This window comes from Cyclopterus lumpus, chromosome 21 (assembly GCF_009769545.1).
Source record: "Cyclopterus lumpus isolate fCycLum1 chromosome 21, fCycLum1.pri, whole genome shotgun sequence".
Lineage (NCBI taxonomy): Eukaryota > Metazoa > Chordata > Actinopteri > Perciformes > Cyclopteridae > Cyclopterus > Cyclopterus lumpus.
The window spans coordinates 14091730-14118766 of record NC_046986.1 but is presented as its reverse complement, the minus strand read 5'-3'; the positions used below and the strand labels follow the sequence as shown (position 1 = coordinate 14118766).

At 39.6% G+C, this 27037-nt stretch overlaps 1 protein-coding gene across 1 annotated transcript; it reads right to left on the bottom strand.

Moving 5' to 3' along the window:
* Window positions 1–964: 964 nt before the first annotated feature.
* Window positions 965–25164, bottom strand: LOC117750853 (dehydrogenase/reductase SDR family member on chromosome X-like). The gene is made up of 7 exons (XM_034562261.1): window positions 24956–25164; window positions 24050–24157; window positions 17559–17627; window positions 8148–8249; window positions 7542–7749; window positions 6083–6290; window positions 965–3188 (listed from the first exon to the last, which is right to left on the bottom strand). The coding sequence occupies exons 1-7, from the start codon at window positions 25059–25061 to the stop codon at window positions 3009–3011; spliced, it is 981 nt and encodes a 326-aa protein (XP_034418152.1). The 5' UTR covers window positions 25062–25164; the 3' UTR covers window positions 965–3008.
* Between the last annotated feature and the right edge of the window lie 1873 nt (window positions 25165–27037).

The window sequence follows — 27037 nt, the reverse complement described above, 5'->3', positions numbered from 1 at the left end:
CTAGGTTTTGTTGTTTGTTATCCGGTTATGGAGTCCGTACCGCACAGTCAAACAAGGAAGCACTGAGGCAATAAACAGTTTGTTTACAAGCAGTTTGACAACACCGAGTAGAAGAAAAGATACTCAAGATCTGAGGAGTATTGCTGGCATGAAGTCAATTTCCACACAAGTACGACATCAGATAAAAAACATCAAACCTAAAAGATATTTGCTTTAAAGTCCGAATTTCAAATTGAACTTCCATTTCAAATACACTAAAGTTCTGGATTGTAATGCTTTGCAAAAATAATCACCAGTTAAAAACTCAATTGAATATACAATCAGCTTCTCTCACTCAAATTAGGTTCCAACTTATTGAAGCTTCACAGATCGATTCAGTAATTATGACTCGTAAAGATGTTCTCTACCATTTGATCTATTAACCAAAGTCTATCATTCACTGTTAATCAAACCCAAACGTAAAGGATAGAGTATTATATTATCTTTTGACAGTATTTGAAACAAGAGGACCAACCATCTTGAGTCGCATACGTGTAAGTATGGGAATCTTCTGCATCTCTACCATCCATCCATCCCATAAGACATGAATGCAGAATTTGTCTAAAGATGGACCCTCCAGATGCTGTATCTCGATGGAGCATTCAGGCAATCTTTGTCAACTCATAAATTCACGTGATCATGACTTACCAGGTATACGGGTAATCATATCACACGGACTAGACCGACAATAGGTAGTAAATAATGGAAGACAGGTATGAGCTCCACTATTTGCAGCATGGACGTGTTAATCACAGGGCAATACAAATAAATGGAAGTAGCATGGATATATTTACCCTTGACCTAGTCCACGGTTTACCTGGTGTTCATTGGGAGTTAACGTGAAACATCACAACTCACACTGCAGCCTTTGTTTGATGGTAACAACAATAAAATAAACTAAACTATAACTGCGGTGACAAGGAGAGCCTGAACACACCAATGCGTTTTTATTTCTGCAAATCATCAAACTGCTTGAAAAACTATACTTTAAATACAACCACTCAAAACAATGCACATTAAAAAGGTCTTCATTAAGCGTTTGCACACATCTAGACAGAGAAATGTGGAATTCCTGATATTATGGGAAAATTGAAGCTGGTATCTTTTTTTTTTTTTTCGCTTTCACACTCTTGGGTTCTTTTCCTATTCTGAATGTCTGGCTCTGTGTTACTGACTGAATTAGCTCCCACAGTGATACTATTGCTTCACATACGGCAGATAATCACAAACGATGGATGCTCAGTGGCAGTATTCAGAGCAACAACATACACTTACAGCAATGGGATGGCATGTGGGGTAGGATTATTAGCCAAAACGTATTCATTTGAGATAAAACTTTTCATCTTCACAGCTAAAATGGTTCAGCACAGTGGAGATGGCATTATGGCGCAGTGTGTGTGTGTTTTCCTGCATGAGTAACAGACGCGTTTGTTTGCTGTGTGCTTGTTTAGATAAGCCTGAGCCTGGATGTACGGCTTCCAATGTTTTTCTCACTGAGTGTGTGTGTCAGCTCAGCAGATGGAGATGGAGTTTGATTCTCATGACACAGGGAAATCACAATCCCACAATGCACTGGGAGCGGCGCCAAATGAGGAAGCAGCAGCGGCAGCAATGATGAACTAATCACAGCTTGAATTCTGGAGGAATCTCCTTTCTCTCCTTCCCATCGGCGTTCTGCCAGGAATCGCCATTGTTGTGCTATCCATCAACATGAATTGGGTCTAGAGAGCATGAGTTAATTCGTAACTCATGTGCATAAAACACACACACATGTATCACAGACACAGTAAAACCGATTAACACAGATCAGAAAGGAAAATGGGGACAGAAGAGGCGGTTGGTTCCCCATCGTTTCTGAGCAGACAAAAGCAAACGGGAATGTCTCTAAATCCTGGCTTCATAAAAAGGTCAACAGCAATAAATTTCCCCAGAACAAAACTGAATGTCTCATCACTCTTGGGTCTATAGGGGTAATTATTAAAAAAATTAGGCCTACTTTTACATGGGACGTCTTCCTTTTGTTAGCGGCATTCCAAATCCTCCGATAGTACCCAAGCAATGTTTTTTGTTGAGTTGCTGAGACGTGAAATGTTCATGAGAACAGCAGAACCTAAAACATTGCTTATAATACACATATTGGCAGTTTATGTACGGATTCAGTAATAACCAGTAGAAGCACAAGAATGTACCAAAAAACAAAGTGCTCCCAGTCAAACAAGTAACAGCAAGACAGTCTGTAAAATCATTGTGATGTGTCATTACCTTTATGATGCATGGATGTGTGTGTGTGTGTGTCTAGGTGTGTGTGTGTGTATGTGTGTAAGCTAGGGCTTGACCGCCATGTGATTTTGAAGTCAGTATACCAACATTAAGCTTTGAAATTTAAGTATTATTTTTTCAAAAAAGCATCTTAATGTTTGCTGAGATGTTTACTTTACAGATGGAAAAGCCTCTGAAGCAGCAGTTAGTCCACAGGGACGATGAACGCACTGAAAGCCAGACAGATGACATTAAGGCAGAGTGAAGCAGGTGTCATTGCAAATTTTAGAACATAACACTGCGGAATGATTTCTCTGGCCAGACATCAGGTTAGTTATGATCAGTGAATAAACTTCATATCAGAGATGGATGACAACTGATATCTGTTAATAACTTAAGGCCAGCAGCTGCCCAGTATCTTTAACAGCAAAATCATATATTGATAGAACCCTATTGTGTGTTTGTATATGTTTATTTGCTCACCGCGAGAAAAAAAAAACGTTCTTTGGTGGGTGTGGAACAAATGGAGCTCTTCACAGTCCAGCAGCGGATTGTCAACATAAAGCTCTATGAAAACCTTGGTGTGAGGTATGGATGGAAATAAACACTGAGTAAAAGGGAGGTGGACGAGAAGGTGGCTGGTTGTCCCAAGGTAATGGTCTTTATCTGTTTTTTTTCTTCAAGGTTTACTCCAGTCCCTGCCTCGCATGCTACTGCAGGCCCAGCAACTGGACGCTGGTTTCCCATAGGCTTAGCTGCAGCTGGGGGTCAAAGGTTGCTGGTGTTGTCATCTCCCTGCGCCCCTTGGCCCAGTAGCCTCCACCACACTCCCCCTCTAGGGCCGGTGACAGAGCAGCAAACAACACAGTTGCAGCGCCATCTGCAGGAGTCTGTGGAGGACGTACACACACACACACACACACACACACACACACACACACACACACACACACACACACACACACACACACACACACACACACACACACACACACACACACACACACACACACACACACACACACACACACACACACACACACACACACACACACACACACAATATTATTTAGTATTATTAGTTATATTTTGCAGTTATAACTTGTGGTTGAACTTCCTGCAGTCACTCCAATTATTTTTGATGTTTATATTTATTTATGTGTGTGTGTGAGTGTGTGTGTGTGTGTGTGTGTGTGTGTGTGTGTGTGTTCGTAAGTGAATGCCAAAGGAGGGCTGGTGTCACTGTATGTTGAAGTCAGGGAAAAAGACACTGTGTGTTGGCCTGCGTGTGTGTGCATAAGTGTGCAAGTGTTAGTGTTGATATGCATTTTAACAATGATCTCAGTGTCAGCTGTGAGACCAGGAGCAGGTTTCAGAGCAGAGGGGATCACATCCAGCGAGCATACTTTGTTTTTGAACCACTGTGTGTGTGTGTGTGTGTGTGTGTGTGTGTGTGTGTGTGTGTGTGCGTGCGTGTGTGTGTGGTACTCCACGATATTTCCAAACATGAATTTTAATTGTTCCTCTGAATTAATTATTACTTCGCTTGCAGGGCATTTTTCAGTACAAGCGACGGCACAAGCAAACTTAATGTATGCAACATTATTTATGTTGCTGTGTGTCCACACATGAATTGTTTTTAGCGCGATAAACGACTGCTTTTTGTGAGAAGAAAATAAAACAAGCAACTCATTTCCTTGGCAAGAGGCCATTTCATTTCATTGCTTATTAAGTCTGATTTCTTATGACTTTCCGGCTTCAAAAGTAACTTTCGGACTTTGACTTGAATAAAACATATGTCTGTTCACGCTAAAAGCTTTTCATCTTGATGAATTTCTTTCTTTTTAGTTTAAATTAAAAAATGTGACACTGCTGATGAAAACAGAGAGACAGTAAGGAACATTTTCCAAACTTTAACACTATTGTCATACATTTCTTTATAACTTTTGCATAAATATAAGATCAAAGTGGGAAAGATATCTTGTAGTATTTCTCATCACAGAGCAGAGTTGGAAAACATATCATTATATAAATGATGTGTCAAATTGTGTTAAGTATAAAGTTATCCAGCAAGGTAATTGGAACAACAACAAGGGTGATGCAACAAGTAATTTGTCCAGCATCGCGTGAGAGGAACACATTTACTCATTGGAAACCGAGAAAACCAAATAGTTTTGACAGACACTTGGACTCTAATCAGGTCATCTCTGAACATTTTTCACATCACTTAAATAATTTCTTTTCAGTAGAATATGCTGATTTGTTCTGATATAAGGGGGTATTACTCTACCATCTGATTCTTTGTCAGGGTGCCGGGCTGGAGGCACAGTTAACCCGTCTCATTTGCAGTAGGGTTAAGCCAGTGGTGCCTCCACATTGACATGTCTGTATGCCCCCAGTATTGTTTTTGTCTTTAATAACTATAAAAGAACAAAAACAGCCACTCCTTTTAGCTCACTTGTACACAATACTCACTAATTCCGATGACTACTTTTTCCAAATATCGATTGCCGCATGCTACCTAAAGCGTCTGTAAGACCATCAACATTCTGAATGCCTTGGCGCTACTTGACTTTATTTTATGTGTGTGTATGTGTATGTGTATATATATATATACATACATACACACACACACAATATATATAAATACACACACAGTATTTGTGTGTGTATTTATATATATTACATCTACTTTGTTGATTGTCCTTTTGTTGTTTGCTTTGTGATTTAGGATTAATAAAGCACTCTCTCGGTCTTTTTAATTCTCTCCCTATCTTCTCGCCTTTGTCTCTGAATGAACCTAAATGTTATGGCTCGAGATAAAAAGGTGTCGTAACAGGAGAGACACCGTTTGTGTTTGTGTGTGTGTGTGTGTGCGTGCGTGTTAATGATAACATGCATGACTTTGTGTGATTAATGTGTTTGCGTATGTGGGGCAGAACCAACCCAATGGTTGTGCTTGGAGACAAATGCCTGTGACAATTGCCTTTTTTGGGGCTCAAACACACACGCACGTCTCCTTCCATTAAATCCCAGGGACATTAACAGCAGCCCGCGGCTAGCGCTTCAAGCTAAGCAAGAAATGTTTTATAAATATAACACACATTGAACACCCTTGCTTTTTAGTAGCACTTCCATTTTCACTGCGTATGCGTGTTGCGCATGTCTGATTGTCTGCGTTTCATCTTGTAAAATAAAATCACGTTCAATCTCTACACACAAGTTTATTGTCTCAGCTCACCGTTGGACACGTTGAACAAAGTGATGTTGTGTAGCAGCAGTTCCTTTCCAGGAGAGCATTTTTGTTTGTTTTGTTAAAGAACTACAAAGCGTCCCAGTTTACATTTTTGACTAAGACCACATGCGTCCAGCATTATAATGAAGCAGACACAGGTGTGTGACATGAGGATGCTAAAAGGTTGTGATACAGTATGTGCTTCATCACTGCAACATATTTTGATTGCAGATCAGTTTTTTTCAATGCAACAAAACATTTGGTTTGCAAATCTTTCACAGAGAAAAAGCACTTAGACACCACATTTGACCTTTAAGACATTTACACTCTCGTGTACACTACCCGGGGATTGTGACAGAGTGGTTAAGTAGAAATAAACATGGTGTACTCTGAAACATAGAAGAACATGTGCAAACTAAAGCTTTATTCTAGCACTTTGGTGTCCTTTAATATTTATATCATAGCTGTTCTGCTGACTTGCAGGATGACATAAATCAATGTAAATAAATGTGTGGATAAAGCAGATAAAAGTATAGCAAAGTGTATTACCTTGAAAAGCAGGTGAGCAATGGCGCTCTGCACCAGGCAGAGGGGCGTCCAGAGGTGGCGATAGAGAGCAGTATCCACCATGCCAGGGTCCACAGCACATGAACTCAGCGGGAAACCTCCATGCTGCAGCTCCTGGTGGAGGTGGGAACTAAATAACAGCTGGGCCAGCTTACTTTGACAGTAAGCAGCATGGGCTGAATAACACTGGCTGAGGAGAGAGAAACCAATGAATACTGTAAGACATTAAAACCATGAAATGTCTTTAAATAAAACAAGGATGGAAGGCAGTTAAACAGTGTTCTCAGTTTTGTTCAGTTCATTTTAATTAACTGTTGCCACAATAGCTTATATGTTTGTATGTTCTGTTGAATAAGGCCAAGCTCTTCTTACAATGAAAACTTAACGAGACCTCTGTGAATCCTCAGGCTCAACAGGCAAACAAAGACGCACAGTGTCATTGATGTGCAGCATCTGAAACCACAACCTTGTTCAGCTGCAGAGCTCCAGCCATTTTACAAAGATCTACAACTGGTCCAACAATAAAAGTAGCAGCAGCAGCAGTTGAAGGTGTACACATGCTGATGTACGCACTCTGCAGGAAAGGAAAGTATCTGCAGTTTTCACACCTGCCAGGCAGTCAGCGCTACACTGCAGTTGTTTTTTCCTTCTTTTTATCATCTGCTGTTTGTGTTTGCAGACTTTCAACGTGCAAAGTACTTTTAATATAATTTTCCTGTCATCGGATTGATTTACATATATCTGTTGATTATTGTTTAAATTGTTGATACACAGACTCCCTATTATATTATATTGAATATGTGTAAAGCTCATCATACTGAAAAACACATCTGTGAAAGACTATTTGAGAGACAGTTTCTTTTTTTCCAGTCATCTTCCAAGCACCCTTGTGGGCATTAATAACTGAAAGAATCTTGAATTAAACTAGTCATGACATATTGTGAGAGGCAAAGCACATGGAAACACCTTCGCCCACCACAATGGTAACACAATGAAGATATTCAGGCTGCTAATGCTTCTCGGCAGCTAACTGGAAAGATACTGAGCCAACTGGTGCCAACTGTTTTCTAGTCATACCAACAGGGACATTTGACACTGCCATTGGTGATGGGACTTGAAATGTTCTTTTAAAAAAATTAAAAAAAACACAGTTAAAGGTTATTATTCTTGTTTAATACAACTATGGTATAATCTTTGTAGTTTTGTTTATTGGATTTTACATCCTGTCTAATTATCTGACCGATTTCCATGAGCTCCCAGATCTCATCAATTTGGTCCAATGTTATTATCAATGATAAAAGTCAAAACAAGTTCAAATAAATTGGAATCATTCTTTACATACTACTTAAAAGTTATGTATACAATAAGCCAGTTTTGTAATATATAATGTTATTTTGTTGGGATTGCTAACACGTGTGTGTGAGTGTGTGTTTAAGCCTACCAGCTATTAAAATCATTTAGTCCGATCTTGCCAACACGGTGGGCTGAGGAGGAGACGTTGACAACGCGTGAGAAGTAACCACATTTCCCAGAATCCTTCAGTGTGTCTAGGAGCAGCCAGGTCAACAGGAAGTGGCCTAGGTAGTTCACACCAAAGTGCTGCTCAAATCCATCTTCAGTGCGGCCCTCAGGAACCAGCATGACACCCGCTTGACACACACACACACACACACACACACACACATTTAAAACACACACACACACAAATACATTTCAGTATTTGATGTTGAATGTATTCCAAACATTATGTCTGAACATTGAACATTTAAGGATTTCAATGTCTTGTATTCCACAATATCCACAAAAGTATTCCACAATATCCATTTTTATATAATTAAAACTGTTAAATAGCATCAGTTTTATAATCTGTTAAATCAAATCACATTTGGAGGATGACAGGTTGTGTCGATGAAGGAGTACTTGAACTTGAAATATACTGAATGTAAGAGTGTATGCTTTAAATCCTTCTAAATTCAGTCCAGTGACGGCATCTAAATTAATCTCCTTGATGAATACTAGATGGACGACTGACATCTTCATCACTCACCATTGTTGACTAGAATGTTTAGTGGTAGGTCTCGCTCCTTGAAGCGCTGGACAAAATGACGGACAGACTGCAAAGAGGCCAAGTCCAGTTTGATGAACTCCACTGAAACGGAAAGACACACACACACACACACACACCGTCAGAGCCATTGTAAATGGATTATTTCTTCTCGCCGTTTTGGCTGTAAGACATCAAAGAGTGTATTAATCATCTCTTACAGTGGGCTCGATGGGTTTTTAAAGTACGATGCTGGCAGCGCTACGCTTCTTTTGCTCCAGCACATTATTTTAAACCTAATTCTTCTAACTGAGCTTAACGCCCTTATATCTGGTCTAGTGTTTGATAAGACACAGGTAGGACAGCAATGCCCAGGAGCTGATATCAGAGCGTGAAAGTGACTCTGTGTGCTTAAGTTTAAGTGTAAGGGTGTTTGTGTGTGTGTCTGTGTGTGTGGTCTATATGCAGATAAATTACTTTGAGGATGCTGAACACTGCAATACTTAAAAACACCTTGAAAGACACTTGCTTTTTGTGGGGACATCTACTTAGCACAGTATGAAGAGTGTAACTGTTCAAGCAGCACTATTATTGTAATACCTCCAGAAGAATACAACAGCAATGAAATGAGACCTAACGAGACAATAAATGATATGGGATTACTGTAAATTGTCTGGTGTCTGTCCCTCGTGTCACTGCTCCAACCCTTGGAGAATGTGTGTCATATTGAGCTTTCACATAACACTGAGTTGAGCTGTCACAGTTTTTCCACTCAAGCACCCTGTTTTTTTCTTTTTGCTAGATTGAGTTTTGCAAATTCAATTCTAAAACTTGAACTGATTTAGCATTTACTAATTTTCTCTTTTCTTTATATTTTCTGGCGAGTTCTGAAGCTTTGTTATTGGACTTGTTCTTCAAACCTAACTTTCTGTCTTCCTCTTCCTGATTAAATAGGTAAAAGCCGTCTTTCCCCAATAGGCGTGACCTTCTCAATCCACAGGACTGCAGAGTTACTCCTAATCTTAAAAAGTTAAATGAAATCTCCTTTCGTCAAGACAGGCTTGAAAATTCCACTCTTCGTCCTCCTCGACAAACTTTCATTCACTGGCACTTCTCTGCTCCAAAAACTACTTCTAAGAGTGTACTGCGTGTCCTTTTTGTGACTTTAGTTTTCTTGTATGTGAAATTGGCAATTGTCTCACCAATCCCTCGTAAAAAATCGAAGAGTGATATAAATGCAGTGTAAGAATACAAACACAGAGCTGTTCTCTTGTGCCATATTTCAGGCTTGCTAATGTATGCAATGTTTCATTTCATGTTTTCCTCAGGCTGATCTGGGAAACCATAGAGTTGTTTTAATATTCTCTCGATGGAGAGGTGACAGGGGGTAATATTCTATTTCACAGTATCAGTGAGAGCAGTCTGGGATCAAGGATAATAATTTAAAGTGAGGATATCTACAGCCATACTGACAAGTATGATCCTCAGGATCATTTACGTGTGGACTCTGCTTCGTTTCATAGTAATGTCATATACTCTTCAATCTAACCCCAAACCCTCAAAATGCATGAGAAATTAGGGATGAACCCCACCCAAATGTGTAAATATTCTTGTTTCTTGTCGGGCTCTGAGTGAATTTATTGATATTTGATCAAAATCAAATATATAATATAATATAAAAATGTGATAATAAATCCTGTTTGGGTGAACAGCTGTCGCCAAAGTACTAGAACATGAGCGGACTGCTGTTATACAGGGCGAAGGCCAGGCCTTTCAAACATCAGGAAAATGACATATTGTTTCTCCCTATAAATCCTCAGCCTGGAGAGGGTCAACTATAAATGGACAAAGACAGGAAGAGGACCGAGGAAGGAGAGCTGATGGTGGTGATAGAGAAAAAAGCTGCTGTGACCATTCCAGATCTGATAGCAGCCTTATCTCCAAGGCATGCTACTCACCTCACGCTGAGTGTGTGTGTTTGTTGGTTTGCGAGAGAGAGAGAGAGAAAGAGAGAGATAAAGAAAAAGAAAAAAAGAAAAGACAGAAGCAGAGTGAAAAACAAGTGTGTGCATTTGGATGACCTTAACCACAACTATAGCTTATAGAGTGTGTGTGTATTTGGATTATATATATATATATATATATATACCAGCACGCAAGTGTGTGTAAGTGTGTGTGTGTGTGTGTGCGTGTGTCCTCTCCTCTCCTGTGGGCTCCCTTGTGGCCGGGCCCTTTCAGGCAGCCCAGTGATGTCTAGAAAGCCCACCGGGGTTGATATGCCATCGACCCGGCATGGGCCTGCTGCTGCCGGCCCTCAATTAAGACCGGGATCCTCTATAAAGCTCAGCTTCCTTGACTCAAACACACAGACTGTGTTTTTATTCCAGGGGAATTATTGGAAATTAACTGCAGGAGCGGTCTTTGGAGACACACACATGCTTTTTAAGACCCAACGCATCCATCCACAGTCTCCATTTCTAATTTAGCATTATTATCATTTCAGCTGCATGTTAACCTAAATTAAACTGTGAACAGCAAATTAAACAGCAAGTTAATTATTTTCAATGAATTTTGAGTTAACATAATGGCAAAGTGGGGGTGAGTCTTTTACTAAAAGTGTTAAAGTGATTTAATTAAACATTGCAAACATTTCTATGGCATGCCAGTTGATGATTTTGTTACTTTTAGGCAGAGGGTATAAATCCATAAATAATATAATAGTAATAATATGTTAATAAAAATAAATATTACATATTTGAGTCGCTCACTGGTTAGAAGTTTATACAATTAAAATCAAGTTAGCAGTCTAACTGTTGTGAATTGTGTGGCACATCACCCTTAGCAACACAGGTGAGGGAGAGGTCGACAGCTGAGGGGCAGTAAAAAAAACAACACTTGGCTCGGGTCTTGCAAAATGTATCGTGCCATGATTATAAAACATCTTTGTCCTTTCATTCTCAACAACATTGACTCCAGCTGCCACAGAGAGGTCCTAAAAGGATTAAGGTTTCATAAGTATTTTGAAAACTAAATTCAGATTTGATAAAATGCATTAAATCCCACTTCCAATCTGAACAGTTCATTAATTCCATCTGTTCAGTAAAGGGCCAGTGGGTAGCACTTTGGGGATCTATTAGCAGAAATGGAAAAATTATATATTTATAACTTTGTTTTCTTTAGAGTATAATCATCAAAGTCAAACTGAGGATTGTTCTGATTTCCTTGGCTTAGAATGAGCGTGTACTATCTGAATATGGAGCGGGTCCTCTTCACAGAGTCGGCCGTGTTGCACCGCCATGTTTCTACAGTAGCCCAGAATGGACAAACCAAACATTGGCTAGAGCAAGACCCGTTCACATCATTGCATTACGTGAAGGCACCCGTCGTTCTCAGACATGCTGGTGAAACTGAGATAAGTGAGCTGTAGAGTGGCACACCGCGCTATCGCCAGCCGCCGTCTGACTAATGTTGCTCCTAAAGTAGTGTTATGAAGGTAAGAACGGCCTCTGAGCAAAAGGGAGGAGTAAGTGGAAGGGTATTACGTTGGTTGAAATCCACACAGCTAGAGGCCACCAAATCCCACACACTGTTGTTCTAATCATTTTATTACAGACATAGGTTTGTCATGTCACAGTAGGAAAAGATCCATGATGGCTGAATTCCATTTAGCTGCCTCAGTTTCAGGGTCCTGGTACTGTCCGTGCTGATTCACTGTCACGGCTTCTCTGTATACTTGAATAGAACAGAGCCATCATTCATGTGTTTAGTAACACCTGTGCTTTTTTTCTGTGACTGCAGTAAAAACAAAAAAAGACTCAACGAATTTACTGTTGCCCCACAAATCCACAGATTTTTCGCCACAGTGTGCTTCTTGGCATTACTTCCAAACAAAGACACTTGAATGCACCATGTCACATTTATGACTTGCGAAGTCTTGAAGGGGGCGAAAGTCAAAGGATGGTTTCATGGAAGAGTAGCGATTTCTAAATCTGCTTCATAGCGTGTGGACCAACAGCTCCCTCTTCTCTCTTCCGTTTTCCCCTGCCACACAAACAGCTCAACCAGTTGCTCTTTGTGGATGGAAAAGCAAACAGAAGAGTGTTAGCCAATAGAGTCAGTAATTTTGAACACTAAACATAATTAGAAATGGTTCCTGCCACATCGGTGCACAATCAGAGCCCCTGCAGTCAACAAGAGTCTCTGAAAAAATAAAAGCTTGCGCCAACTGAGAATCCCTCAACGGTTTACCTCCTGTTTCATGGATTGGAGTTCCATGCATACATTGTCATATTCATGTAATGTGTTTATGTAACTCTGTAATGCTGTTCATTCTGTACACATGACATCTATTGCTTCTGTCCATCCGGGGAGAGGGATCCTCCTCTGTTGCTCTCCTGAAGGTTTCTTCCCTTTTTTCCCCTGTGAAAGTTTTTTTTTTTTTTTTTTTTTCCCTGATTCGATGTGAGGTCCTGGGACAGGGATGTCGTATGTGTACAGATTGTAAAGCCCTCTGAGGCAAATTTGTAATTTGTGATATTGGGCTATACAAAATAAACTGAATTGAATTGAATTTATACTGGGCTTGTAGAGTTTGTTCAGCTTTTAGGCGAAAAGATGCCGATAACTACAGAGGAGGGAGCAAGTAAAAATGGTCTGAACACTAATACAAAAGGAAAATTAGCATACCTTTTAGTTATATAAAGATAATAATATTATATAATGGAAAGTTACTGAACAGTTAAATCTATTTTAGCAGTTTCTAATCAACAATTTAAAAAAGCAATACAATGACATGAACACATGTCTTGTGACTTGATTGTTAATACAGTAGACGTGATTAAGCCAAATTGCAACTAAATGTAATATTAAAATACATCGCTGGTCAACACATTACATTTTCTCTTCAGCAAAGCGAGATGACTCACTCGTGCTTTTAAATTGACTGTTAACACCTTGACGTGTTGTCAGAGATCAAACAGTTTGGACTGGAAACGCAAGGTTTTAATGCAGTCATACAAGACTTGTTTGCTAGTTCAGTTGTATTCATTTTTGCTGTAAATACAACACTATAAAAGATGATTGTCAAATTCACGCCGATCTGAAGCCAGTTCTAATTTCCTTCATCACACCTTGCTGCCTCTCTGCTGTCTCCAAAGAGATAACAACACAAATGAATGAATGGACTGCCCCCCCCTAAATCTACCTCTTATAGGGTGAGAAGTATAAATAATTTCACTTTGAACTACCTGATAAACAACACAGTGATATCTAAGAATATTAAGTCTGGGCATGGTGCCAGTGTTCGCTCTGCCAAAGACATTTTCATTCAGCTGATGTGGGAGAGAGGAGTCTGGCTAGTGGCCCAGTCAAGTCCAGCTTGTAGTGTTAAAGGAATGATAAAGTTGAGACCGCTGTAAATCCCTCTCTGCATATATATTAAAGCTGTTTTACACACACACATAATACAGCAAATTACAAATAAACATATAGCACATACATATATTGCATACACACACAATCACTCAGAAATAATAGTCAGAACATTTTGCAACAGCTTTTTAAGAATCTACACAACGTCATGGTCGTAATGTGCACAAAAACATATATGTTGATGTAAAAACACACACTAACACGGTAGGTCTTTTATAAACGTTCAACTTAGAAATAGCTCAATTCTAGCTCAGGTTCAATTACTTGCATGTGTTTATGGCGATAAAAATAATGTTAATTGGAGTGAAAGAGCTTAGGTAAAATGCTAATAGTTTTTGCAGGAAGGGAGCAGCTGGCTCTCTCACACACTCACACACACACACACACACACACACACACACACGCACACACACACACACACACGCACACACACAGGTATCCTTGCTTCTGTAATCTAGGTCCATGGTTTGAGGCACAACGTGTTACTTTCAAGTGCACCGTGACTAAAGTTAGTGGACAGACAGCACTGCCTTTGGCAAAAATACAAAAATACCCTGTGTGTTATTGTGGGTGTTAATAATTTAAAGTAAAATGCTTTAAGCCTCATTGACTAAAGCCCACATGCAGTCTAAATGCATTAGCATATTTCCACAGGATTGTACTTCAGGGTTTTCAAGCCAATAAACTACAACATGATACAAAACCCCTTTACATATAAAAATACATACATACATGTGCCAATAATTGTAATATTCCTACTTTATAGTGATAGGTTTCTTCAATATGGTTGAACTAAAACCTTGACTACATGAAGTCTCCTGTAATTTAAATACATATTAGTGTTGCTGCAGCGAGTAGAGTGTGTTTAGGGTTAGCGTGAATTTAATACCAAATTAAAACACCAATCCAATTTATGGGAAATATACTTATTTGCTTTCTTACTGAGAGTTAGATAAAAAGGAATAAAGTTGGATTTAGGAATGCTTAGCTCAGTAGAAACCAGCATGGCTCCGTCCGAAGTATCAATAAATGTCACGTTACATGTGGTTTGTTTAATCCATACAAAAAAGCAATAGGAAATGATCACACCACAATGTGTGCTACATGCGCGGCCGCTTTAAAAAAAAAGATCAGGAAAAACAGCGTGATGCGCCCATAGACTGTCTATAAGAAGTGGCCGTAGTCATCGTGACATCACCCACTGGTTTGTGGATGGCCTTTCGCCCTCGCCGTCTTGGATTAGGGCCGTCACAATATTGTTATAAATAAATGCATGTTCCCAATGTTTGCTGAGGTAATAAATCAAGTGAGAAGTAGAATAATTTTTTCATAGACTTCAATACAATCAGACTTATTTTTGCAACCAGGAGTCGCTGGTCTCTCTCCTTAGTAGAGAGAAGACACTTCTTCATTGGCGTCACTCGGCAGAACCTGAGGTTGCTGCCTGGATGCTCCTATGGAGCAGAGCTGCGTGCGCAACAGATTATATGTGACAACGGAAAATGGACCATGTGCTCAGTCACCCTCTCTGGCTCACTGTATCCTACATAAAACGATCACGAGATGAGATATGAATCCCCTCTACCTCTCACAAACGTTCTTCTCACTGCCGAGCAGCTAACAAGCTAGCTTTCCCTCCAGCATCTACCTGCATTAAAACAGGAAGGCAGTGGTAAAGTAGTAAAGCCCGCCTCTTGCTTGATTAGATTGTCTGCCCGGTGTGACATTGACGAGTGCTGCGACAAATTTAGAATATTATGCGACTCCAATGAACACATCCTATAAAATATATAAAAAAGCTTTTAGTGAAATTAAATTCTTTGTCATTGGTGACAAGTAGAAATCCCCAAAAGGACAATTGTCCACAGGTTCCCAGTTTAAGAACAACCTCTGCAGCCGACATGTTTATTATGAGCTGTCTCCCATTTCTCATAACACAAATGTTCAAAAACTAGGAAGGATGCCAAAGGGCGTTTGGACAGAGATGTTTAAAGCTCCTGCCTCACATACTAATGATCATCTATTACAGTTTAATTCAACACACACACACACACACACACACACACACATTATCATTCAGTGCACAAGCATCTGGCTACAGACACCCCCTTTGTCCCATATGCCTCAGTGCTTGCCAATTACAAAAGAAGTAATCAATTCCACCATGGTCCCGTTCAAGGAAATCGACTTCAATAACACCAACTACATGGTCGCTGTCTGACAGCCAATGAAACACAAGCAGAGACCCAACCAGCCGACTTTCTGCTGCTTCCCCACTGGAAGGCCGAGCAAGACAATCCACAGCTTGTTTCCCATTTAGTCTACTGGAAACTCCTATGTAGCCTATTAGCAACCAAGCAATGTGGTTTCCTATGAACCTTTATGATTAAAATATGATATATAGCATAGAAAATTAAGCTTGGTTGCTAATGTTGGGCAATTAGAGTTATTAGCATATTGAGCTAATAAATCAGTGAAAATGAGCTTCCTTCGTAGGGTGGTTGTGCTCAGCCTTAAAGATAGGGTGTGGTGCTCAGACATCCGGGGAAAGCTCGGAGGAAAGCCACTGCTCCTCTGCGTTGAGGAGGTGAGGAGAGGTGTTTCTGGCATCTGACCAGGATGTCTCCTCCCTTCAGAGGTTTTCCGGGCAGGTTCAACTGGTAGGAAGCCCTGGGTTAAACCCAGAACACGCTGGAGGGATTATAAATCTCGTCTGGCCTGGGAACGCCTCTGGGTCCTTGAGGAAGAGCTAGAAAATGAGGGGCGTCTGGAATACCCTGCTCAGTCTGCTGCCCTGTGCGACCCAGCCCCGGATGAGCGAAGATAATGGATGGATGAATGGGCACCGAAAAGGCTTTCGCAAAAGATACACCGGTGTATCCCTGCGGCAAGCCTCCCTGCTCCCCTAGATTGTATTTTCGGACTCTTAATGGCCTTTAAGTTGGAGGGCCGAGATCGATTTCCGGGTCACAAGCAGGAGGATCAAGGAGATGAAGAGGCACAAAATCCAGATATGACAGTAGTCCGAGGTGTCCGCAGGGCTGCACTTTGCCATGACTCACATTGTGAACATAATACAAGCTACAAGCTACAAGCTACATGTTATTGCGGCTTGTGATAATAAATAATTCGTACAAATCTTTTTTTTATTTATTTTTTTGGTAAAAACTAAACTAAAACTAAAAACCTACTGACGAGCCTTGCAAATTGAATCAGACTTGCCGTTTGGTACAGAAAAAAATAACTCAGGAGTCACCTTAGTCATGAGACTATGTTGGAATTTATGGTGCTGTGAAGGTCAGCCGAATCAATTTCTCAACATGGGAGTTACAGAGAACATTGTAAGCGTTAGTCAATGGAGTAATAAATCTCGTTTGTCTCCTCTGCACCTCGATTTTCCCTCCACCTCGTCTTTCTTATCCCCCTTTTAGTTTCCTATATTTGCCCATTTATCAGGTTCCCCTTTGGCCCTCTCGCTCCTTCCATGTCCGCTCTTCACCCCTCCTCTCCAACACTTCGCTTCAATTCAATTCAGTTTATTTTGTATAGCCCAAAATCACAAATTTGCCTCAGAGGGCTTTACAATCTGTACACATATGACATCCCTGTCCCAGGACCTCACATCGGATCAGGAAAAACTGAGGATGATGTCAATTGATCTCCCCTCATCATCTGTCCATAGACCTCTCCCTCGTATCCTCCTCTTCCTCATTGTGCGTCAACAACACTCCTGACATTGCACAGCCAGCATGGAAGCTCTGTGTGTCTCTGTATGAGTGTATACCTGCAAGTGTGCAATTATGTGTATGTGTGTGTGTGTGTAGTAAAAACTGTAGAAACAAGCCTGAGGGACACACTGCCGCAGCGTTGCCCTTTATCTTCAAACAGTGGCACATGAGAACAAGTACACACACGCACAAGCATTTGTGTGTGTGTGTGTGTGTGTGTCTGTGTGAGAGATTTCAGACATGTTTGCAATATTACCTTTGGCTTCTTTGTACTCTTCACAGATCCTTCTGATGACCACCGGACCCTCCTGCTCATCCCTCCCACCTGAAAGAGAAGGAGACACACAGATTAATACAACATCTGACAAGTCCTTAGAGGCTTTTCTTAAAATAACACTGCATTTCCACGTCTTATAAAAACATGTTTCCAAAAAGGGTTCTTCGCACAACTGTTTAGCCTTTGAGGAAGAACTCTGATTTCAAAAACTATAACAGTACAATTAATTATACGATCAAATATGTATGACACGTCAAATGAAAAATATGCCTCATTGTAAAAGAACCTGGCATCGAGAGACAAACTAGTTATGAAAAAGCAACACGATCCTGGTTGTTTCTATTTTTGTCTCAAAGGGAGGCGACAAAAACATTAATGCAGAATTGAAGGTAGCATGTATTGAAAAGAACACACCAAAGATCAAAGTATAAATAACTAACACAATATAAGGTGCATTAACCTTACAATGGCTGTACTATAATAATAAAAACAGCGTGTGACTTTTGCAATATCTTTAACAAGCTCAGATGGCCTGGTGAAAGACAGTCACCGACTCTATGACTCAGGAAATAGTTTGTTTACAGATGATGTTCACATACTGTACCAATGAACCCTGTCTCTATAAAAGACAGAAGAATATATTATATACGAAAATATAAGAAAGGCACTTGAAGATAAAGAAACTGAGTGCTCGTGTCTCATTTACTGTCCCTTGTTTTCAAGGGCACCGATAAAAACACACACACACACACCTCAGATAAATTAGTGCGGACAATTAGGCTTGTCAAACAGTAGCTGGTTCCGACTTCTAAAACATACGGATTGGCTGCATACACACTGTATGAACAAACACACACACGCAGGCAAACTCTCTTTTTACCCAAACTCATACACAAAAAGCCAACATGCACTCTAATTTTTCCTCTGCACACACACACACTAATCTTGGATTATCACACAGGCCTTTTCAAGGGCACAGCATCATTTACCCTGATGCATTCCGGTTAGGGCTGGGCTGAAGGATGTGGCTCCAGGGGTCACGCAAACAGGACAGAAACACGGGGACCTCACACAAATGAATCATTTGAAACAAATAGTAATAGTTGTTCTTCAACAGTCACTTAGAACGCTGCATGTCATTAAACTCACATTTCTGCACAAATGCTTTCAGTCAGGGCTCCCCATTAAAATAGCCTATGATTAAAAGGAAATGCCCCGAGGTATGAATTTGCCTACTAAATATTTTTGGGCTGGGGTTTAAAAATGTAACCCAATTAATTTACTGAAATAATCTTGCTTAAGCTGAACAAATGGATAAAAGGAGCGTGACGCAGATTAAGAAAGTCCTAACACACGCCTCACACTTGGAAAAGTATTATATATATATATATATATATATATATATATATATATATATATATATATATATAACCTTATGTCTGTGTGTTAATATATGTGTAATTCATGGCCCAATTCAAACTGGAAAAAAAAAAATTGTTTATAGAGACTGGAAAATACTCATCGCAGTCAACTTACATGAAGCACACTTGGCCTCCACAGGCTTTTTCTCCTGCTATAGCAAATGCAATAATTTTCCAAAACACAAATAGGATTTCTTTTGTGAGTCCAATTCATCAAGCTTACATTTCATAATGTGTTCAATCAACCAAAGGAGTCAGAAGGAGACAATAAATCTGTATATTGATTTCTCTAAGATATTTAAGACTTAGATTAGTAACCTTATTTAAGCATGACAAAGCTGATGCATCTTTTCCCCTTCTGTGCACCAATAAAGGCTTATCTTATCTTGAGTCCACAAAAACTGTGTCCATGTTTGTCAAAAACAAAAATAGCATGTATTATAGTTTTAAATTACTCAAGAAGAAAGGCACTCAAACTGCATGTGTGCTATTTGAGTACAGTTTGAACTACATTTCCTTCATTAATATATTAAAATATTTTTTCTTGGAAGAATCTACTCGTGCTGCGATGCACAACATGCATGCATGCTGTAATTCATGTTTGTAGTCTATTCACTTCATTCCATTCATATTTTGCAGCTGCAAAGAATACATTATTCCAAATTATATTACCTTATCTTAAAAACACTCTAAAAAGGCACAATTTTAATTCAAAATCTACTCAAAAACACTTCAAGCACAATTGCATCCTGGTTAATATTCAACTGGAGTGCTGAGGCTCGAACCAAACTCTCCTCACAAGCACTCCACCTGAAATATGTAGCCACTCCATTAATAGAGAGGAATCTACTTTACCATACATATTCTCACTTCATGAATTATCTCAAGAGGTGGAGATATTTGAAAGGGAGACGCACTCAGTCCTGTAGGATCAGGCTCAATACAGATAGGGTTGAACAACAGACGGCTCCCTTCATATATTGACTTTGTGTGTGTAATCATACGTAGGGCTCAAGTCTCGTTTATGTTCTGCTTAAACCGTCTCCAAGGAAACTCTGACATTGACTTTGCGGTACACACACTGAATGAATAAAGCAAGCGTTTTCTTCAAAGTTTTTGAAGCTTGTGACGTGAACGGAATGGAAAACAGTTTCACCCTGGAAGCCGAGAGCATGGAGACATATTGCTGTTCTATGCACGGCATCTTGGGAGGTAGATCCTGCTGTGGGTAATGTCATTAAATATCTCATTATCCCAGACTTTGAAACTTTAAAATATTCAGTTTCCTCTTGACTAAGACAAAATAAGCTACCGGTAATCTTCAGTCGAGAAGCTGGAACCAGGGATTTGTTTGCATTCTTTCTTAAAACTGACAAATGGTTAATCAATTGTCAAAAGTTAATTAGTTTTATGTTGATTAACGTACAATCAGTTTTCTCTTTTTTAGACCATTGTGCAAGCTTTTAGTTCAGATCATGAAATCAATGTGTGTAAAATGTAGGTGGGGTTTAGGCAGATATTGAATATATTATTCATAACTATTTTTTAATCAGTGTATAATCACCCAATACTAAGAATTGGTATGTTTTCCTAAGCAATTTATATCTTCCTACAGAGCGGGTCGTCTTCCACGAACACTCAGTAAATTTAGTTTCTCGACTTCTTCCCTGCTGCACCTCCCAGTGAAGGTATTGCATGAAATTGCTTCAGAACTATTAGTTGTTTATTCTTCATGTGTTTATTCCTAAACCCACAGCGGTCTTATCTTTGGAGGAAGAATACAAATGAAATTGAAGAAAAGCATTAGCAAAAGACATTATTTAAAGCTCAAGAAAATGTTAAAGATAATGTTTGCTTGACAAATTAGGAGTTGTATTGAATGTAAATACAGATGGTGTTTTTCACATGGGCACCTTCATCTACAACCTTTCTGTCATTTCTGTAAATCATGTAATGCATTTTAAGGGGGTATTTATACGGAATATAAAATCTTACATGTGAAACACTCTGCTCGACTACAAGTCGTATAGACGTCTGTGGTTTCTTCCAATGCCCTGATGATTGACTTAAAGTAAAAACAGACCCAGTAACTGTAGACTACAAACAGAGAATAAAGAGGAAAACTTGATCCTGTTAGTTTAATGGGAGCAGCAGCAATGACATCAAGCCCCACGGGGGTGTACATCTGAGGAGATGCTAATGGCAGTTTGCTCAGCTGCCAGTTGTGGAGTGTTGCTGGGAGAAATCTTAGATGAAAAAATGCACTTGCTCAAAATATAATTCCCCAAAAACCCTCCAGACAAAAGAACAATGCACAACAATACAAACAATTAAACAGAAGCTTCCTACCGCTGCAGAAAACTGCAGATGTAACAGATCAGCATATAAACAGCTTCAGATGCCGTTGGGCAGATTATGATTAGGCCTTTCACTCTACCAGATCAGTTGAGTAGTTGATGCGCAATTCTTTGCCAAGTTTTACTTGACAAATCATAGTTATTTTTCCTTCCACAGGATTGTTAACTCTAATAATATGTTCATATTTACATTTATGCAAAAACATACACTTGGGGAGCCCAGTATACAAAGTCCCCGGGTGGGGGTGACATCTCTGCCCTTGTTTGGTGAGGGAATATAACTTTGCTTGTTAAGAAATGCAGTCAATAAGCTCCATAAAAATAAAATTAAAATTCTGCAGATAAAATGTGTTAGTCTTCTTCTGCTAAGATACACACAAATGTCTCTGTGAACCTCAACAGAGAAAAGTTGTGGATGGGATGCGCACATCCCCTGAATCTAAACGTGTTGCGGCGACTTTCGGGTAAAATGTTAAACAAGCTGGAAGTGGAAGTCAACCAGAAACAGCCATGCAAACGTCCCCTAACAACAGAAAAGGTGTGTTTCAGCCATGAGTAGCTAATGACTCTCTTTCAGATGTGAATTTACTTTCTGTTTGCAACACAACTCAATAAATGCCCACAGGTAACCTGTGAAGCTAAACAGAGCATTCCACCTAACTCGTGGACACACCATATAGCAGTTACTGCTCCAGGGAAACTTCCTTGCACAAGTTCAATGGCAATGACATGGCGACATCGCACCCTGAATACAAATCTCTTACAGCAAGAGGCTCTTCCTGTAACATTCATAGGTCATCAAGAGCAGCAGCCAGCACAGATATGACTGTGAATTGGTTTCAGAGAAATATGATTTTTTTTGGTCAAAAGTGGCGTATTTGCAGATTCATCAATGTGCATCAAACAATTCACTTCATAGCCTCAATTCAGACGGCTCAACAACATGCTGATGTGTGTGAAGGAGCTGAACCGTTAATCACAGATGGAGCCTTGAACTACATAACATTAAAGGGGAACGACATCAGAGGTGTAGTGATCGACATATTTTAGCGAGCGGCTCGGGGGATACAAGATGAGTGAGTGATCGGTGTCGTACATCACCTTGATAAGTAGGTACTCAATGGCACTTCAAGGAAGGAAGACAAATACGTAGACGTAGTGGCATTGCGAAGGCATGCAGCTGGATCTATGTACAGTACACATACACGGTCTTGGTTTCTATCAGTTTTTCATATCAAACGTTTGATGGCAGCGGCTATGAATTCAGACCTAATGATATTATGTATTATATTAACAATTTACACTGATAATTTAAAAAAGTAATTAATGTCGTCTGTTTGGTTATTTTCTCTATGAATATGGAATAAATGCTCTTGCCTTTTCTTCAACATATTTTTACCAAGTTTAAAATTCATACTTAGGACTTTGTATATAGATAATTTAGTTGTTCTGTGTCAGTGCACAGTACAATTATGGCGTTTCACTTAGATGCTTCCCTTATAAAACGCGGTCGCATTGCCTTAATCTGCAGGCAGTTAAGTTAGCATTACTAAATAATTGATGGAACAATACCAGATCTTGTTTGTTTTTTTGCACACAAAAAAAAGCCTCTTATAATCCTACATTTGCATTTAAAACTTGGTTTGAAAACAGCCTTTTAATCCCAGCAGAGCTTAAAAAGTCTTGACATCATCTCAGTGGAACTTCACATATTTTCTAATGATAAAAACAAACAGTGTTGATGTTATTCCAAATCTTAAGACGGATCAACGGGTTCTCAAGAGGCATCTGAATGCGCTGTTGACCGTTTCATACTAATTAAGGGTCTCTGACAGCGACAGGCTTTTTAAATAGGCACACAGAGGATGCCATTAATATGACTGGCACCATAGCTGAGAAGCAAACAACATTTTATTCAGCTTAAAGATGAACTGCGTTTTCCCACTCAACCCATTTGGAATCCAGCCAGGCAGATACTGTAATAATAAAGATAGCTAAACCTGCAGCAATACTGTGGAATTTCCTGTGTGATTGGGACCACTGTCTGGAAGTTATTTTGAAAAGGTAATTAATTAGGAATTTCTTGTTGCTCTCTTTAAGTTTGTCATAACCTTACCTAACGTGTCTCTCAACAAGAAAAATAATCCCTTCATCATTTTCCTTTAGTCATACTTTCTGAAAGTTATGTCCTTTACTCAGCCTGAAAAGTTGTTTCCCTTCTCCCTATATTACTGCTGAACAACAGGGAGAAACTAATCTCAGCCGCTTTAGCAGTGATTGAGGCGTCATTATTTGTGACGAGACAAGGCTCATTTCTTCCATCAGTTTTGCATCTGCATCCGAGTGCTTTGACAGATTGCTTTGTCATGTTCGCTGCTATGCACAGGTGATTCTGACCGAGACGCAATTTGCACTCTACGGGGATAATTTAATTTCTATGCGATACAAATTCAAAATAATCACTTCATTTATCAAAGTGCCCTGCCTGCTGGGCAAAACTGCACTTTTAATTTTGAAATGCACTACAAATATAAAGATTAATATTATAATTACTATTTAATGTTTGCGGTTCTACTTTTTAGTGTAAACAGGTGGAACCCAACTTTAAATCACATGCGTGTGTTTGTCCTGTAAAATGTGGTATCGCCTCGGTCCTGTTTGCATGCCAGTGGTGTGGTGCTCAATACTCTACCTATGATAACATGCGCCCCCAGCTTGGCCATGTGGCGGACTGCCTCATATCCGATTCCCCTGCCTCCTCCTGTCACTATGGCAACCTTGCCATCTTGTCTGGGCATCACTGGCAGAGGCAGAAGAGGACACGCAGATATCAGGGAGGATGCCATTTGACAAGGAAGCTGCTTTAAGACGCTCCGTTATTTCAAGACATGAGAAGTCCTTGTAGTAAGACCTGTAGATGGCCTGATGAACTCAGATAAGACAAGTCCCACGCACTTGGGTTTTGCGAAACCACCTATTTCTTTGGGTTCATCAAGGTGATTATGTCTCATTTGTTTTAGTACATGCATATGATGATGGATAACACATGCTATCATGCTTTTTTACAAATACTGTTCAAAATTGCATTATGTTAAATAATAATGAATGCCAATGTATCATGCAATGCATGTACTGCATGTCTAACTGCTTGCCTAGCGTTCATTTAATCACATCTATATTACACAAAATAAGAACATATTCCAATATAATGAATGTATCGATATAACGTTAACTCCTGGAACAGAACAATGCACACCTGGAGCACAATTATGAGTCTCTGCACTTCACTTTTCTTTGAGAAATATACTGCGTATCACGCGTATTCATTCACCTGCAGCAGATATAAATTATGTATCCGTTCACCAAAATGCGTTACAAAAAGTGGAAATTAAATCTCAAATAATCGGAGACAAACGTAAACGCTTTCCAATAATCTACTTCGAGAAGAGGAAGAGAAGTTAATCTCATCTGGATAATTCGGCAATGATAATACACAAAACCACCCTCGCTTTCACCCGTGTTTACGTCTTTCTAACTAGCTTTTTAGCTAACATTTAGCCAAAGTGCACCGCAGCAACGTATCGTCCGTTGAACCAACCTGGCAACCGGAAGGGTCTGCTGAACAGCTGAGCCAACAGAACCTTGAAACCAAGCAGGTACAGTTTGACAATTGTTAGAAGACAAGACCGAACTGCAGAAAACATCTCTGCCTCGTCCTGTGACGGAGTGAGCGCAGCGGAGCGGTGCAGAGGAGGAACCGCTCCGGGTAAAAAAGTGCAGTTCCGCTTATGGGATACGTTCCAATAAGAAGTCGTCCAACCTCGCTTCTCTCCTTGTCAAATATTTCAATACACATTTAGAACAGACAGGGGGAGAGAGTTCGGCTGAACGTATTCACATGTACTCTTTTTTTTTTTTTTAAGAGCTTTCTTGAGATTTACTTATTGTTCCGACAGCTCACTGACTAGTCGACCTTGAAAATGCGGATTCTTTGCAGGGCTCATCCATCACGTGTAGAGGATTGGTGTACGATGGAGGCCGGAGACTCGGCGCTGCCGTCGCTTGGCTGCCTGATGTGCCGGATGACCCTTCTCTGTAGATCCATCTAATATATTGCTCCCTTCAGCAAAACTGACTATCTCATTAACTGCTGCCAGAGAGGTCACTCGCGAGAAGCAACGGAGGCATTCTGACACACTAGTTTCATCCATAATTTCCCAGGACAGGCTTTTAGAACAATGTTTCTGGAGCAGTGCAGCTCATGTCTGCAGCTGGCTGACTGGTGGATGACCTGTGATGAGTCCATCACACCAGTCTTATTAGAGGCCAGTTATGCTGCTGTGATAATTAGTCTGATAGGACTTAAGCTGTGGAAATCAAGACTTTTACCTGCCGCTGATCACTATGATTCAATTAGCACAAAGTTTAACCCAATGAATTGCAGAACAAAATGACTTCATTTGGAATTTCCAGTATGCTGCTATATGGTACATACAACTTGTTCGTTGCATGCATATCTACTATCTGCATATCTAGTATTCCCCCTTTTTTTTATTCAGTCAATATCATTTTAAATAAAAATGTGGCACGTATCTAAAGAGTCTTTATTGCAGCTTACGGAGTAAAATCATTTCCCATTTCCAGAGATAAAGTACTGACATTTCATGTCACACACTGACTTCCAATCACTACCAATAACCCTGTGTATTGAACATCTTCGATCTTTCACTGAGCTTACATAATTAAATGTCAAGTTGACATTTTTAATAATGTATTGATTTTATCTTTGAAGGTTTAGCACATTTTCTGCAGCCTAGTTTGTCACTTCCACCTCAGCCTCCTGGTGCTTTGGAGAACAGATATTATCTACAGTGTTGAAGTGATCACATTTTGCCAAGATGTCAACAAACTTGTCAAACGAACTAAGTTACTATCTGTATATAAAAGGAAAATGTTTAATAATATGAGCAGTTATCAAATACAAAGAGTAACCAATTAAAGCCACAGGAGCATCCTTGTAAATATATAGTATGCTAAACGGTAGTAATGGTTGATGTTTTTTTATGAATTAATTTAATTAATTTATCCAGGCATGCACTATTACAAAAGCTCAGCTGAAAGTAGTTTCATGAATGCCCCAGTGTGTGTAATTGATGACTGTGAAGCAACCAGAGATTGATTAAAAGAGAAAAGTTGTCATTTAACCTTTTCAATTTGAATGCATGTTTATTTTGGTCTCTTGGTAATACCATGAAAGGACACCTGCTGCACTGAGTCACCTTCCCATAGCACAATGTTAAAATGATAATGACCCTCATTAAGTCACGTCAAGTGGTTAGACCTGCAGTGGGAGAGGAAATAGATTAAGGGTCATCACTGAATCTACACCACGGGTCTCCAACAAGTAGCTAACCCATTTCCGAGTGGCTCGCTAAAGGTTAAAAGAGTACAGTTATATAAAAAGAGAGAAATTCACCAGTCATTGGTAAAATATATTGGAAGCTTGGCATTAATATTTGTGTAGATTTTAATATAAACAGATTCCTGATTCAGTGTGCACAATAATGCATATAACAAGCTGTAATTAGTCGTGTGTTGTTTGATGGTTTCATTTAAATAACTGCTCAAGTATAATCAGAGAAAAGTCCCAAAGATACATAAAAATATATGTTGGGGAACT